The sequence below is a fragment of the Glycine max genome, chromosome 3 (genome assembly GCF_000004515.6).
Source record: "Glycine max cultivar Williams 82 chromosome 3, Glycine_max_v4.0, whole genome shotgun sequence".
Taxonomy (NCBI): domain Eukaryota; kingdom Viridiplantae; phylum Streptophyta; class Magnoliopsida; order Fabales; family Fabaceae; genus Glycine; species Glycine max.
The window spans coordinates 43,547,248-43,564,897 of NC_016090.4; the positions used below are offsets into that span (position 1 = coordinate 43,547,248).

Below are 17,650 nucleotides of genomic sequence, written 5' to 3' on the forward strand. Positions count from 1 at the left end.
TGGATTTTTGTTTTATATTTTTGCATCCAAATATATTGAGCTTGAACGTTTTGAGTTTTGACCCTCTTTGGAAGTGCCTGATTTGTTTATCATACAACGAAAGAACTAGGTTATGCAAATTAACTAGGGAATGAATGGAATGGTGCTATTCGCTTAACTGATGAAGCCAATACCGTATTTGATACGAAAATATTTTAGTTCGTTAGTTAAACTTAGATTGGTATTACTACAGAACAATGGATATTACGGAATAAATAAATGGGATGAGACTTCAACTGTCGGTCAAAGGAGAAAACTTCCCTTCTAATATAATTAATTTACAATGTATAAATGGATTATTACTTCTACCAAATTTATCGAAATGTAGTCGGAATATAGCCATTTATCGAAATGCAATAGCTTATCCATATTTAATGTATGTCAATGTCTAATTTATCGAAATGTAGTCGGAATATGGCCATTGACTTTTGAGCAAAATAAATAGTAATTAGCCTCTTGCAAAACAAAGCAAAATGAGATGAAGTAAAATAATTGTAGCATATAATGATATGAAGAAGGAAACATGTATAAAATCGTAATAGATAGAAATTATATGTATAAAATCCTTAATAACTTTTAAAGGTAGCAATAACAATAATAATTCAGTTAATCTTTTTAAATATTAATGTAATATTTATTGGAACATTTTTAAAACATGTTTTCATCAAATTAATATATCATTATTATATTTACGTTATTATTTCATAAACTTATATAGATATTGCATTACTATTTTTTAGACAACATCCATAATTTCAATGTAATTATATCTGATATACTACTAAATATTTTATATATATATATATATATATATATATATATATATATATATATATATATATATATATATATACATATACATTTTAAAAAAAATAACTATAAATTTTAAAAATATATAATTTAAACAAACTCCTACAACACGCAAATCTAAAATCTAGAAAATAACTAAATTACACTCCATACAGCAGTCTAAATTCTGAACTTAATTTGACAACTTCACTTTGATAATAAATTATAAATTCGAGTTTACATGTCTGCGTTGAAAACATTTGGTTCTTAACTTGCCTTATAAAGCTCTTAAATGTTCACTTTAATTTATTCTTCAGCGGTTCAGCCCAATGTTGCCATTTGTTTTGCACTGCATTTTGTTGGTATGCAACCGTCGAATGTAGAGTTGACATTTCTGTTGGAGCCAGTGCGTAGCAACTAGAACCTTCGAGTCATGCGTCTTTAATGCTTGTTATGAAGGCACTCCATTGTTTAAAACGAAGTGGAAGATACAGAAGGCAACCAGATCATAAAATAATCCTTATTATTTAACGTGCATCGTTATTCGTATAACATTTATATATTTATAGAAATAATGAAGAAATATGTCTGGAAATTTAGAAATTATGTACTGATTAATTGTTAAAATAATTTTTATATGTTGATGACAATATTACTATAAACTTTAGTTATTATTGAAATATAAGTTTTCTTGGTTTTATATTTAATGAAATAAATATAAACGAATATAAGAATATCATATTAATTCATCACCGTTTAATTCCGGACTACTGAAAATATTATAGATATATTTTATGATTATGTTTATTAAATTTCTTTTATGATAATAGTAATGTTTTACGTGAATATTATTTTATATATTTCAAACTATTATAAATTTATCTTTTTTTGCTTTATTTAGTAACCGCGGTATTTCTTATAACCTTGTTTCTTTTTTATCTCTAATGTATATTATTAATTTATTAAAAATAATATATATATATATATATATATATATATATATATATATATATATATATATATATATATATATATATATAAAGAAGAAGACACACACTTTCTAGAAAATATAAATAAATATACGTTTAAAAATCTCATACATATATTCATCATTTTTCTTTCTTTGCTATCTTTCTCCTCCGTGAATGCTGTGTACACAATGCATGAGGAAGTAAAAAACAAAAAAACAAACAAAAGTTTGATCCATAAAATGTTTTGGTTGACAATTGCTTTGGAAAAATCATGCAGGCCATGCATGCAAAAAAGTAATAGTGACAAACAAGATATGTCCTTCGATCATGATAAAATGCACGAGCTGGAAATTTAACCAAATGCCCCCCTCCAACTTTCACCCATTTTTGTGCTTCCAGTTTCCATGTATGTTCATTAATTGTTATGCAGATATGTTTAACTTGCTTCTAAATAGTAGAGCTTATGGACAAGTTATTCCTTTTCCCCCAATCTGGTATAGTAAGTTCAGTTTTCTGTTAAATTTATTTGTGTGTAACCTAACATGGGTAGACAGATATGATGGATGTGTGATGTGTCACACCTTGGTTTCCCATGAGCGTAACTTATGACAATATACTTCCTAAATATCCTTCAAGCACCGGTCATGTACTGTGACTAATGCGAAAATTCTCAAATATATCGCCAACTGCAAAGAGACATGGTACTGCTGGAAAGCTTCAATGGACATGGTGGGGCCCTCGCACTAAGGGTTGATGAACTTGCTATTAACGATCGGAGAGTAAACAAAATCCTTAATTTTTTTTTTTTTAAATGAAACGAGAGTATCAGGGGAACGTTTTATCACGAATAATTTGCTGAAGCTTATAATGGAGAATCAACGGTGCTAATTAAGGGTATCATCATAGAATAATCACTTCAAATTTCATCCAGATAAATGACAGCCCACTATACATACTTATAGGGTGTATTGACACGTATTTTTTTGGGTGTAGATAAACGCATGGCGGCATATGCACCAAATCTGGTTGAGAATTTTAGTGCAATTAGAGGTAACACGCGTGGCCATCAACTATTCATAAAGGCAAGTAGAAATTTCGTGCAACTTTAGTGCTGGTAGACACATAATTGACATCCTATTCTAAACCCATGCTATAAATACCATATGAAACTAACCCATCGAACTACAAGCTTTCGCCAAACTACACATCGTCTTTTTTCCTAACATAATCTCTCTGATATTTTCACTGTCGAACAAATATGGCCCTATTTTCACGTAATGTTACAATGCATATCATTTTACTGATGATGATAATCATTGGGACAATAGAAGGACGAAAAGTTCAAAATTGTGGTAGTATAAGAAATGGTGGAGGAGCTGGGGGAGGTTTTAATAGTGATAAGAATGATAGTCAAAGTGGGGGGAGTGGAAACAATATTGGTATAGGTGGAGGAGGAGGTGGAAGTGTTGGAGCAGGTGGAGGCCTAGGAGGAGGTGTTGGTGGAGGAGGTGCTAGAGCTGGTGGAGATGTAGGTGCAGGAGGAAGTGTAGGTGTTGGTGGAGGTGGAGGAGGTGCCATAGGTGGTGGAGGAGGAGCTGGTCTTGGTGCCGGAGGAGGCACTGGAATTGGTGGAGGTGCAGGAGGAGGTGGAGGTGTTGGTCTTGGCGCAGGTGGAGGTGTTGGTGGTGGTGGAAGTATAGGTGCAGGAGGAGGTGCTGGAATTGGTGGAGGTGGAGGTGCTGGTCTTGGTGCAGGAGGAGGCACTGGAATTGGTGGAGGTGCAGGAGGAAGTGGAGGTGCTGGTCTTGGCGCAGGTGGAGGTGTTGGTGGTGGTGGAAGTATAGGTGTAGGAGGAGGTGGAGGTGCGGGTGCAAGAGGAGGTGTGGGAGGAGGTGGAGGTGTTGGTGGTGGTGGAAGTGTAGGTGCAGGAGGAGGTGCTGGAATTGGTGGAGGTGGAGGTGTTGGTAGTGGTGGAAGTATAGGTGGAGGTGGTGGTGGAGGTGGTGGTGGAGGTGGAGGTGTAGGTGCAGGAGGAGGTGGAGGTGCAGGTGCAAGAGGAGGTGGAGGTGTTGGTGGTGGTGGAAGTGTAGGTGCAGGAGGAGGTGCTGGAATTGGTGGAGGTGGAGGTGCTGGTCTTGGTGCAGGAGGAGGCACTGGAATTGGTGGAGGTGCAGGAGGAGGTGGAGGTGCTGGTCTTGGCACAGGTGGAGGTGTTGGTGGTGGTGGAAGTATAGGTGCAGGAGGAGGTGGAGGTGTTGGTGGTGGTGGAAGTGTAGGTGCAGGAGGAGGTGCTGGAATTGGTGGAGGTGGAGGTGCTGGTCTTGGCACAGGTGGAGGTGTTGGTAGTGGTGGAAGTATAGGTGCAGGTGGTGGTGGAGGTGGAGGTGTAGGTGCAGGAGGAGGTGGAGGTGCGGGTGCAAGAGGAGGTGTGGGAGGAGGTGGAGGTGTTGGTCTTGGCACAGGTGGAGGTGTTGGTGGTGGTGGAAGTGTAGGTGCTGGAATTGGTGGAGGTGGAGGTGCTGGTCTTGGTGCAGGAGGAGGCATTGGAATTGGTGGAGGTGGAGGTGCTGGTCTCGGCGCAGGTGGAGGTGTTGGTGGTGGTGGAAGTATAGGTGCAGGAGGAGGTGGAGGAGGTGTAGGTGCAGGAGGAGGTGGAGGTGTTGGTCTTGGCACAGGTGGAGGTGCTGGAATTGGTGGAAGTAGAGGTGCAGGGGTTGGTGCCGGTGCTGGAGGAGGTGTTGGTGGAAGTGGAGGTGCTGGTCTTGGAACAGGTGGAGGTGCAGGTGGTGGTGGTGGAGGTGTAGGTGCAGGAGGAGGTGGAGGTGGAGGTGCGGGAGGAGGTGTAGGAGGAGGAGGAGGTGGAGGTGTTGGTGTCGGTGGAGGTGTGGGAAGAGGTGGAGGTGCAGGAGTAGGTGTCGGTGGTAGTGGAAGTGGAGGTGTTGGGGTTGGTGTTGGTGGTGGTGGAAATGTAGGTGCACGAGGAGGTGGAGGCAGAAATGTTGACACAGGTGGAGGTGCTGGAATTGGTGGAGGTGGAAGTGCAGGGGTTGGTGCCGATGGTGGTGGAAGTGTAGGTGCAGGAGGAGGTGGAGGTGCAAGGGTTGGTGCTAGTGATGGAGGAAGTGCCAGAGTTGGTGGAGGTGTAAGTGCAGGAGGAGGTGCAGGAGTTGGTTCAAGTGGTGGAGGAGTGGGTGCAGGAGGAGGTGTTGGAATTAGTGGATAAGGCAACATAAGAATATGTGTTTAAAATGTTATAATAAGTGCAAAAAGAAGGGGGAAATGATATTAATCAAGTGATTGATGGAGTTGAAAGTTTTTAGTAAGTTTAATAATGCTATCATAATTTTGTATAATTAAAAGTATGGAAGTAGTATAAGTAATTATAGTACCGGTATAGGGTGTAACAATAATTATAGATTATTTTATGATTCAAGTTTAGTTGTTATAAAAGAAAATTAAGATCATATGTATTGTGATAGAAATTTCATGTATGTTATATTTATAAAAATAATTATAAGACAATAAAAATGTCTTTTTTATATTTATGACACATTATATTATAGGCATATATTTCTTTTGTAGGATATTGGTATGAAGTAGTTTTTGTTGGAAGTAATGATTAATCTTCGTCTAGAATAATAAGTGTAAATATGGTAGACATTTTTTTTCTATGTGATTTATTTCATATCCAAAGTTCAGTCCATTTTTTAATCTTAAACTACTCTATTAAAGAATAAAAAGTATTATCACTTGTGTAAATCATTATTAATACAGACATTCATATTGAACAAGAGTCTCGTAAAATAAAAGGTAAATTATATTTCAATATATTATAATATATTATCTGATTAAAAGCCTTGCTAATAAAATTCATTGGAGAAAATCATGACAAAGGAAAAAAAAGTACAAAGCATATTTATTTCTTCTCCCTTACACTTAATCATCTTTTAAGACAACAATGTCTACCTCATATACTAGTTGTTCAAATCTCTTACTTTGACATAAACTTTGTAAAAAGATTTGATAGATTCTTATGCGAATAAACTCATTAAAATTATGAATAAAAAATGATTTATCGTATGAGATTTGTTTATTATTTAATGAGAACTCAAATGTTGTTTATTGTTTAATGTGAATTATAAATGGTCTAAGATTTGTTATATTCATTCTTTTGAAGATTATGAATGAAAAATAATATTAGTAAAAAATGTTTTATTCATCTCATTTATCTTTCTTTTAATTAAGAAGTACATGTATTTTATCTTCAGATCATGAATATAATTCTTCGTAAAAGTAAATCACAAATTTCTATCGTATGTTGAATCTTATATTTCAACCAAAATGCATTCTCCATTTGTCCCAGGTAATACTAAAATTTTTGCGTGATTAAATGACTTGGTTATGATGATTTGTTTCATAGACCTTATGAAATAATTCTGCCACCACGGCACCACATGTAAACAAATATAATTTTTGTAATTTACCATTTTGAGAATCTAAAATACAACTTGCATATGCGTAACCACTTAAATCTAACTTAAAATATTTGAATAAAACAAGGCTTGTATCCATGTACCTCTAATATAACTATAAGAATGGTTGCGCTGGGCTCAATTCCAATTCCAATGTTATTGTGTAGGGGAAGAGTTACGTTTAACTAATAAATTGATAACAATTATAGTACGTAAGGTATGACATAGTTTCATTTTTTTTTTATCAAATAAAAAAAATATTCACCCATTCTATTCGACCAATTAATCTAAACTATCTTAAGAATTGAGAGATATAGTCTCGTATGAATTACACAATTGACCTCAATCGAGAGATATAATCAATCACACAATTGACCTCTGTGTTGAAACCCATTCTCTAGCAAATCGCACTATGAAGAACCGCCCATAGAACATGCATAATCAAAATTTCTCAAATTTATTTATTAATTTAAATAAATAATTACGTCATATAGTAAGTTTTTAATTTTCCTGGTAAATAATAAATACTAATACTAATAAAATGAATAGTAGATTATATGACTTCATTAAATTTTCACCAAACAAAAATGACTTCGTTAAATATGATAACTCATACAACTATTTATTAATCTAAACACCAATTGTAACTGTACTAAAATCCATATATTTATCAGCAAAATTTCTCAACTAATTAACTTGGTTTTCTAACGGTTTTATTATTAAAAGGGTAGATAAAAAATATTAGACGATAAAATGGATGAAAAAATGAGTATTAGAGACAAAGAATGAAAAAAAATGTCGACCCACGTAAGCATTGAACTCATTAATTAAATTTCGCTGACAATTCGTTGCCAGTATATATATATATATATATATATATATATATATATATATATATATATATATATATATATATATATATATATATATTATGTTAGAAAAGATATTTAAGATATTAACTGAAAAATTTATTTGTTTGTTTGGGAAATAATTTTTTAATATTTTCTCATTATTTTTTAGCATATTTTGAAACACTACTTTAAGTAGTATTTTTGTAGAACCTAACTTTCAGTTTTTTATATTTTTTTTTATTTTTATCCTTAATATATTTATTATTTTTTTGTTATCTTTTTAAAATAAATCATGATATTATTTTTTTATCATTTTATACTTTTCCGTTACTTCAATAATTAATTTAATCGAATACTTTTAATTTAATAAATTAATTTTTTAGTTTTTAAGTAACTTTTTAGTTAATTTTGTTGAAAATATATATATATATATATATATATATATATATATATATATATATATATATATATATATATATATAAATTCTGGTATGATTTTTAAAATGATTATATATTATGGAAGTCAATAAATTTTATCAACAAGAGTTGATATAAATGATAATAACAATTTATATCTGTTAACCAAATAATCTAGAGATAAAGTATATCAATATAATGGTTATAAAAAAAGTCAACTAGTTTTTTATGCATGATAATCTATGGTTGAATTGAATGACAGGGGAAAAAAACTTTTTAAAAATTATCAATGATTAAAAATAACATTAATTGTATCATAATGTAAATTCTTTATCATAAATTTAAAATATAATTTATATATTAAAAAATTATCATAAATTTTAGTAATATATAAATAATCATTTATTTTTTGTATTAAAAAATCTAAAATATTAGTTAAAGACTAAAACTGAAATTTCAATTATATGGAACTTAAACAAAAATTTCAATTTTATGGAAATTACAATGAAATTTGAAAAAAAAAATAATTAGAAACTAAACCTGTCATATGTCATGCATCTCACATAAATTGTGGGATGGTCATCAGTTAGAACTAGGCAACTACCCTTTTAAAAATTAATAATAGGAATTACTTACATTTTATTTATTTCTTTACAGGAGGGCCTACAGGCCCCAATAGAAACTACACAGTAATGTCCAAAAAATACACTCTCCTGATTACTTGGAGAAGGGGAGTGGATAAACAAAGAAGAAGAATAGATATAGTCTCAAAAATTAAAAAAGGGTTGGACACTACCCCCATGAACCTTTACTTTTGAGCCTATCGAATTCGGGTTGGGCCTACTCTAAGGCCTAGCCTTTGGATGGGCCTCAACTTTCAGGTAACAAAGAAGTTGGGGATTTGTGCTGGACTTGTGTTAAAAGTAAAACCGTCCCGGAAACAAGAGACACATGCATTTGCAGGAACCTATTCTCTAGAATATTCATAAAAAGATATTGAAAATTGAAAAATCAGTGGCCAACTTTTTTTAAGGTTGTACAAGAAAGAATGAAGAAAATTTTGTCTACATTTTAAATCTGTGAGAGTTGCGTGTAATTTTTCTATTCTATACATCAATCCAATGACCCTAATGAATGGTCTAAATAACGTCTAAAGTTCTTGGTTTGAGTCTATGGTATTGGCATGTGGTATTTAATTTTAAGAACTAACTTTAAAAATCATATGGCAGTAATAGGTATTGAAATAAGAGTAATATTAAAATGATAAAATTATAACTAGTGCAATTTTATCTGTTTCTCTAATAATAAATATGATATTTTTTAATTATATTTTCGTTTCGTTCCACTCAATTCATTATAAGGTTAATTCTGGAGTTTCGCTTACAAAAAGTCCAATCCTTTGTTGTAGAAAAAAAAATCCAATTCATTGGGATAACTCAATAGGTAGACTTGAGGAATAAGTACAACAATGCCTTAGCCCATGCTCATATGCAATCCGGACATCAGGTTAAGTAATTTACTTTTGTCTTTCTTTTTTTGACAATTCACTCTTCTCTAATTAATAGGTACATTTTACATACTTTCTAGTTTATATGCAATTAGCAAAAAAAAAATATTTCTTTCAATTATCTTCTTTTAACTTTTATCTATATACTTAATTTTTTAAACCACTCCTTTTAATTTAGAAATAATTACACTCACATTTTCTCAAATTATACATAATATTTTTTTTATTCCTACATTATCCTCCGTTATGTTTGAAAACATATTATCTTATATGTTACATTAACATTTTAACACGTTCTTGATGTTGTAAAAATATTACACTGAAATTCGTTATAACTTATAACCATATAAAAATTAATATTTATCCTAATAATCCTACACAACATACAAACCAAAATTTTACATGTTCAATTCAATGGCCTAAAATGGAATTAGTGAATTACCCATATGGTCATATGCGGAACCACGGTACTACAAATGCACGTGCATGCTTGCTAAAGCCTAAAAAGGATGGAAACAAAGGCAACTAATGTTAGAAGATATTAATTTTGATGAATTTCTCGGGATGCAAAGTTTTTGCTGACACCCTGTAGGCCTGTACACTGCAAGGAAATGCTATTTTAATTTTAATAAAATACACAAAGTTTCATTTAATAATATAAAAGCTATATAAAAAAAACACGTTAAAATATAGGCTGCTGCCATCTTTTAAATATAATGTTATATCCTTCTACAAACTCTCCTACTATTTTATACATAAAATAATTACTATATAAAGAAAATAAAATATTAATGAAAATTTGTTACAAGAAGATGTAAAATTATTATTCTTCTTTTTATCCCCTGCATGACTGCAGCATCTAAACTAGTCTATGGTCAAAGTTTCAGAAAGTTGAAAGTTGTAGAACATGTTCATTTTTATTTATTTGTCGTGTGCTGTTTTGTTTGCTTCACATGTTACACCTTCTAGATTGTAAAAGGAAAGCAAACGTGATACACTAGTAGTGAAAGAAAAAGGTGATTGTGTGCAATTCATCGACAGATAGAAAAGAAGAAGAAGAAGGAATGGGACCAAAAAGAAGAAGAAGAAGGAATGGGACCGGAGCAAAGATTAGAATATATACAATTGCAGTTGTGGATTGTGATTAAATTAAATTATCTAGCAAATATTTGGATTCTCAATGCATAAGGATTTCTGTTAATAATTAGTATATGTACAGAGCTCAAAGAAAAATTGCTTCTTCCAAAACTGATAAACTAACATATATTCCAACACTATAAATTAAGAAATATTTAACAGAGAATATAAAAAAATCACTTATCATTTATTAATAGATAAAAATATATTCAGTACTAAATTAGATCTATTGAGATAATTCTATCTAACAGAAATTAAACTATCACTGTAAATCAAATCAACTGTTTTTTAAATCAAGTATTTATGTTAAATATTTTTACATGATGGTGCGTTGTGCTTTAATAATTTCGAAGCATTTACACCAACTATTTTTTTTAACAATAAACATGATCTTTTTTTGTCTACATGAGTTTTTGTATGATTCAACATTATAATTTTTTTACATCTGCAAACCAAAAATAAACACTTCATCTTCATACACGTACACTTGTATTTGTATCAACAATATGGATAGATTTAGTGTTTAATCGTCCGAAGCTCTTGTGTTGATCTTGAGACAATAAATAAAAAGAGATAACTTTTTTAAGCCTGTTTTAAAAGATGATGAACCTTAAGTGTTAAATAGAATCGAATTATAAAAAAAAAAAGTCCCAGTAAATTTTGGATTACCTTATACTTGTGGGCCCACTTCAAGATGAGTACACAGTTAACAATTAATTCACATTTATTAGTCCCAAATTTACAGAGTAATTATTGTCCATGTCTTGACTCCATCATTTTCTTCCGGACTCTAACTCAATCAATTACAAACCTTTTATAAGACTAAGAAGAGGCATAATATTCTTTGGGTTAGTCAAAGTTGGGACCGTTAGTCCCACCACCCGTCGCTCAAGACTAGGCTTTGCCTATTATAAGTACTATATATCAATCTGTTGCTATATTTACAATTATTTTGGTATATGTATAAAGATTAACGAGTCAAACATCAACATACTAGTTTTTATTTAAAATAATTTTTTTCTTAATAAATATGTATTAAAATAAAATTTTAATTTTAAATTTTTATTACTATTTTTTATAGATAATTATTAAGTCCGTTTGAATATAAGACTAAAAGTCCTTTTTTCAGCGTCTGACAATTTCTCTACCAAAAAAAGTTTCATATTTCCAAAAAAAACTCAAATATTTATAATTTGTATCTAAAAAGCCCATTATCAATCTCCTTACCTAAAATGAAGAAGTGTTCTGTTTCCTTAAGTAAATAAAACTATCATAAAAGATTTCCATGAAATTAATAAGGGAGGTTTGGTTTGACTGTTTTATATTTTTATTTTTATTGAAAACAAAAAATGATGATAAAAATGTATTTGTTGAATTTTTGAAAATATTTTTAGTGAAAATGAAAATAAGAAACAATCAGAAAATGAAAATAATAAAATCTCATTTTTCAATATTTTCAATTAAAAACATAAATCTCATTTTGGATAAAATAAAAATGCGATGATAAAGAATGTAATTTTAAACAAATCTAAAAATACAAAAAAGATAATAAGTCAATATATTATAAATTTTTCAGTATTTTTATTTTTTGAAAATAAAAAATAAGAAATCAAATCAAACATATTTTTAGAATTCTAATTTTTTAAAAATAAAAATAATTTTAAAAAAATGAAAATACAAACTAAACACTAAGTGTTCAAGAAATCTCGGGGTGACAACATGTGACGTGACCACCATATCTCTCTGCCTATCTATCTCCCATGATGAGTGTTACTGTGTAAGTATTGTCTAATCTGTCACTAAAAGCCATGGATATGGAACATTTCCAACGCCATATCGCATTTCAAGTGGGACTCATGTACCACACAAACATTATGATAGTTTTAATGCACAATTACATGTCAAACCAATCAATTGAATCAAATAATATATATATATATATATATATATATATATATATATATATATATATATATATATATATATATATATCACATTATTTTGTGTGTACATCTATATATCACATGATACATGCCTAATGTCCATGATATATCATAATTATATAATTTTAGTTTGACACATTAACTAAAAAGTTAGAAAATTAATAATTAAAAGATTAGTTAAAGATTGAAAAGTTATTAAATATTAAAAAATCAGGAGAAAATTTAAAAGTTGACAGAGTTGTATAATTAATTAGAAGTATATAATAAATATATTTAATTAATTAATTGCTAGATATAAAAGGATATACTCCTAATTAGGAATATAAACATGATAAAAAAATATTTTGGTATTGATAAATATATATATATATATATATGATAAAATTATATATTAATATTATTTGGTAAAATATACTTTATAAAGAAAAAAATGAAATAACTAAGTATGCACACATGTAATCTATTAAAATTGAGGATATTAATTAGGAAATGATAAAAAATTGTCATTTTTTATTTAACTGGGGCACATTTGGTATAAAAAATTCGTGTAATTCCTAACTTATAGGTTTTATGTTACTTTTATTATTCTATTAAAGTATTCGAGCCAGTAGCCTTTTTTCTTAATTTTTTTCCAATCAAATGCCTTTAGTAGCTTCTTTTTTTGGTCAATTAATTAGTATGTGGTCTAGCTTCTTTTTTTATTTGTCTTAAAAATTACTTTAAAATTAAGGCTCTAAATAAACGTTAAAAAAATGGTTATTTATTTCAAAACTAAAGTTCCTTTTAAACTACAAATTCCATTTCATTGTCATCCATTAGTTCAGGATGGGTGAGACATTGAGAGAGAGATTGATTCTTGTAAGGTATATAAAAATTATCAAAGTGAGTATTATTTCTCTAAATAAAATCTTTCCAGCAGATTGAGTAAGTCAAATTGTCATTAACTGACTCTAGAAAGTTCGTATACCAGGCTGGATATGATGATTTACAATTAATCCAATTTGTTTATAGCGGAAAGAATATAATACAGAAGAAAGGGATGGTGTGCGTGGTGGTGGGGAGTGATGATTCCATTTCAAATATTTAACGAAGAAATTAAAAATAGATTATTGCGGGCATGGAGTATAATAATATACATTATGTTCTGATCTTTGTTTCATTCTATTTGACTCCCACCAAGGAGTCTCCATTTACAAACAGATATATAAATATTCTATTCATGGATTGAGGTATGTGTGTAGGTAGAAATTTGAACACATACACAGACCAAACTAGAAATGGTTTTTATATATATTCTTGCTGTCATCTCCATGTGCAGCTAGCGTCCTCATTTCAACTTTATTATTAGGTTTTGAATATTAATCCATTCAAAGGCCAATTGGGTGAGCTAATGATTATTCACAAGAAAAACAGAAAAAAAAAGATTCCAAAACGGGAAGTTTCTCACACAACCACGAGTTTCATTTGCACATTAATTAAATGCCGTAGTATCTGCTCCCTTAGTTTGTGTCAATCTTATAGAATGTATTCCCACTGATTGAGAGAGGATGGTAGTAAAGATTTGCTGCATTGGTTATTTTATTTAAGAAGAGTGTTAATAATATATTTTTATTAATACATTTCTTATTTTATTTAATTCAACTATTAAAGGATAAGTTCCTCAAGCATTAGAAGGTTAGTAGAGATACCCATTGGGTGTGTCAACTAGTGATAGGGGGGATTTATTCCATGATCAAGTAGGTATCAAATTGAATCAAATAACAATAAAATAGAAAAACAATTTAGTACAAGAAAATAAATATATTTTAAATCCACCGGGTTATAGTGTTTCTGTTTCAGTTTTACATTACTGGTAAATTGGCGTACAAAGAGAAAATGAATAAATAAATGAAGAGAAATATGAAATAAAATAACTCTGATTTTTTAATATTATTTTATATTTATTTTACACTTTTTATTACTGCGATGACGGATAATATATTAAAAAAACAAATATTTAAAATAAATAAATAAATAAATAAATAAATAAAATTGTCTTAGCAGTAGCACAAAGAGGAAGAAATATATAGAGCGTGGACTTGTGTCAGGTCAATTCTTCGGCCGCGGGACCCATACAGAGTTGGATTTGTATACAGGAGGAGACGATGACGTTTCATAACAAGACAATTAGACAAAACAAGATTTCCTTTTTTTATGGGAGAAAGAAAGGTTGCCTAATTAACATGAAACTCTTCCATTTTAAACTCAGAAGAAATTTCCCTAAAAAAAAAAAACTCAGAAGAAATTATAAATTTTAATGGTAATTAAAAAATACGAGTTACCAGTAAATTATACGGTTTTGTTAACATAATTCTTAACAATTAAAACTATATTTATTAAAAATACTTATTAAATTAAAAACGTAAAAGTATAACAAATATTTTATTTTCATGAAAAAATATACCTTTAAATACTTAACATCAACCATAAATTCCTTCAAAAAAAAAAACATCAACCTTAAAGATAAACATTAATTAAAGAACACGATAGCTATGCACTGTAATAAAAAGTTTTTATGTTGTCAATAAAAAAAACCATCTTTATTATGACTTTTATGCTACTTTTTTTTTTACTAGATGTTACTTATTTATTAAAACCAATTAATTTATTATACATGATAATATGCTAATTAGACATTTAGCTTAGTTTCATTGATGGTAAAAAATTTAATAACATTGCTTAAAAAATATAAATTAATATCATATATAGTATATTCGTTTAGAGTATGTTTCATTAAGAAGATTGAAATATAAAAAAAAATTAAAAAAATATTTAAATTAAAGTATAACATGAGATGAATGAAACACACCGGCGATTCATCTTTTTTTTTTTTTCTACCAAACACACTCTAATTAAAGTCTTGGAGACTAATGAGAAATTCAGGTCACTCACGCTGCACCAGTGGCAAATTCAATTTTTAAAATTACCAATGATATATATTAAATAACGTTTTCGTCTAAATGATATTAGATTTAATTTTTTCTAAAATAAATATAAGATTTGAATCTTGTAAATAAAACAGAAAGTAATTGAAATAAAAGACTCGACTAAAGATTGATAAATAAGTTTTTCATTATACGCACTTTATTAAAAATCACTAGTTTAGTGGGTCATACTACTAAATTAAGAGAGATCATAAATAAATAAAAAGTTGACAGATTGAATATGATGATTTTTAATAAATGTGATAATCATGAAGGGACACTTAAAAGGCAAGTATGTGAGGAAGTGTCATTACCATTTTTCTATATGCACACACAACTTACAAAGAGAAAAAATATATAATTTTGAAGACGAATAAGTAAATGAGAAGTGAGATTCATTAAAATTAATGTATTATGCAAAATATATATTTAATAAATCATTTTTAAGAGGAAAAATTGCATTTAATAAACAATTTATAATTTTTCATATCCAAATATCATAGAGTTTAAAATCATCTATTAGAACTTGCAATGAACCAATTAATAATCAGAGCATCTATGATGTTCGTTGTTTAATGAATTATTATCCATCAAATATTAAATGTTAATTTATCTCAATTAATTTATAATTTTTTATAATTAGATGAATTAATTAAATATATATATGAATAAATTAGACAAATAATAAATTAAATAAAAAACTTTATTAAGAGAAATAATACTTATTTGAATGATTTCTACTTTTCCACATATTAGTATCATAACTTTCTACTTTGGAGATATTTTACTTTTTGAAAGAAAATAAAAAAAAAACCAGGTCAAGAGTCACGCATGCATGGAGGAGTTAGATACGAAGGGGGCCCATCAGCCCCATAAAGGGCGGGCAGCGTGTATCATGGCTTGTGTTTCTATCCCGAAAGAAGCTACCATGTGGATCATCTTAAATATTTTAATCTTTCATTTTAATCAATTTGTTGCTTCAATCCACATCATATCTTCTCTATTTAAACCTTTCCACGCTAATGAAGGATATGATAATATATATTATAGAGTTAGAAAAATATTGTGAGAAGAGGTTAATCTTAAAAATTAGTTTATGACTCTTAAGCATGTATTGTTAGTATAATTTGTATATTATTAATTAATTAAAAAATATTTTTTATGTTAATTTTATAATTATTATTATAAAAATTAATAAACTTAGTACGTATAATAATTTATAATTAAATGAAAGATATAAAATTAATATATATATAAGATTTATTCATATTATATGATAAAAATATAAAATAAATAGATTATTATTATTATTTAAGATTTATTAATTGAATTTTCATATTTTCCCTCTTAATATATATTTTTTACTAACATGAAAGAGTGATCTTACATTTTTTTTACTCCTCATATTTAGTGGGATATAACGGGATAACAAAAAGGAATCATGTACACTCATACTTAATTTTCATATTAATAATAATCTTTGAGGTAGTCTTTGAGAGGAGTCAAAGCTTTCTGTCTGATAACAAAAAAATCATATTAATAATCTAGTGGGTAAATTACTGTTTTGATTAATTACAACAATGAACAATAAAAGACATCTTTTCGTTGTGAGCAACTTTTTTATAATAACATTGTAAATCTTCTATTTTTAATTTTTATAGATAAAAAAATATAAATATTGAATGAAATCATTATATATGGACTTGATTGTAAATAACAAAAAAAATTGAGGGACTAAATACTGCAAGTGCAATATAGGAAATCAAAATTGTAGAATTGTGATATGCGGATGCTAAAAATGTAATTAAACTTAATAATTATATAAAATTACTGCATAAATAATATAATTTAATTATATAAAGTTGATAAATAATACCACTATTATCTATAAGTTTTCATCACTTACTTGGAAAAAAAGTAAAATTTAGTAGGAAGAGTAATATTTAATTTCTTTTTACAGTAATAAATTGTTATTCGAATTTGTGCTAAGAAAAACATTTACATATAATGTTCGACCGACGCATTGGAATTATCTTATATACAGAGAATACTTATGAAAAATGAAAGAGAATTACACAATTCAAAAGCTAAGTAGTTAAAATTATTGTGGAGTTTATCGCAAGGTAAAATATGTATATACGTATTTATCGTGTGTATGACGTATGTAGTTATGTACATTTTTTTTTACATTATTACTTACAATATAACACAGATATATAGAGTAATCAGATTGGATAACTCGCGGAACTGGAGACCCCCTATGATATGTAGTAGTCCTAGATAAAGTTGGCAAGATGTCAATGTTTTTTAGGTTTATCAACCTTACTAAATGATGTGCCTAATTAACACCCAGGGTTGGCTCATTTAAGTTAAATAATAATTATTCAAACATGCATTGAGAATAAATTTTTTTTATAACAATTTTAAGATGGTAGAATTCTTTTTTATTTTAAATGGGTTAAATATATTTTTCATAACTCTTAAATTTAAGGGTTTTTTTAGTTCTCTAAATTAAGATTGATATTTTTTAATTTCTGAAATTTGTAAAATATTTTTTTTTA

General features: G+C 29.0%; 1 protein-coding gene across 1 annotated transcript; it reads left to right on the forward strand.

Moving 5' to 3' along the window:
- Positions 1–2,990: 2,990 nt before the first annotated feature.
- LOC102662611 (glycine-rich cell wall structural protein-like) lies at positions 2,991–5,342 on the forward strand. The gene is made up of 2 exons (XM_041014180.1): positions 2,991–3,643; positions 3,890–5,342. The coding sequence occupies exons 1-2, from the start codon at positions 3,058–3,060 to the stop codon at positions 5,020–5,022; spliced, it is 1,719 nt and encodes a 572-aa protein (XP_040870114.1). The 5' UTR covers positions 2,991–3,057; the 3' UTR covers positions 5,023–5,342.
- Positions 5,343–17,650: the final 12,308 nt, after the last annotated feature.

Coding starts and splice junctions, on each gene's coding strand:
- LOC102662611 (XM_041014180.1), top strand. CDS start 3,058: ATGGCCCTATTTTCACGTAATGTTACAATGCATATCATTTTACTGATG. Junction 3,644..3,889: donor TGGTGGTGGTGGAAGTATAG/GTGTAGGAGGAG, acceptor GTGGAAGTGTAG/GTGCAGGAGGAGGTGCTGGA.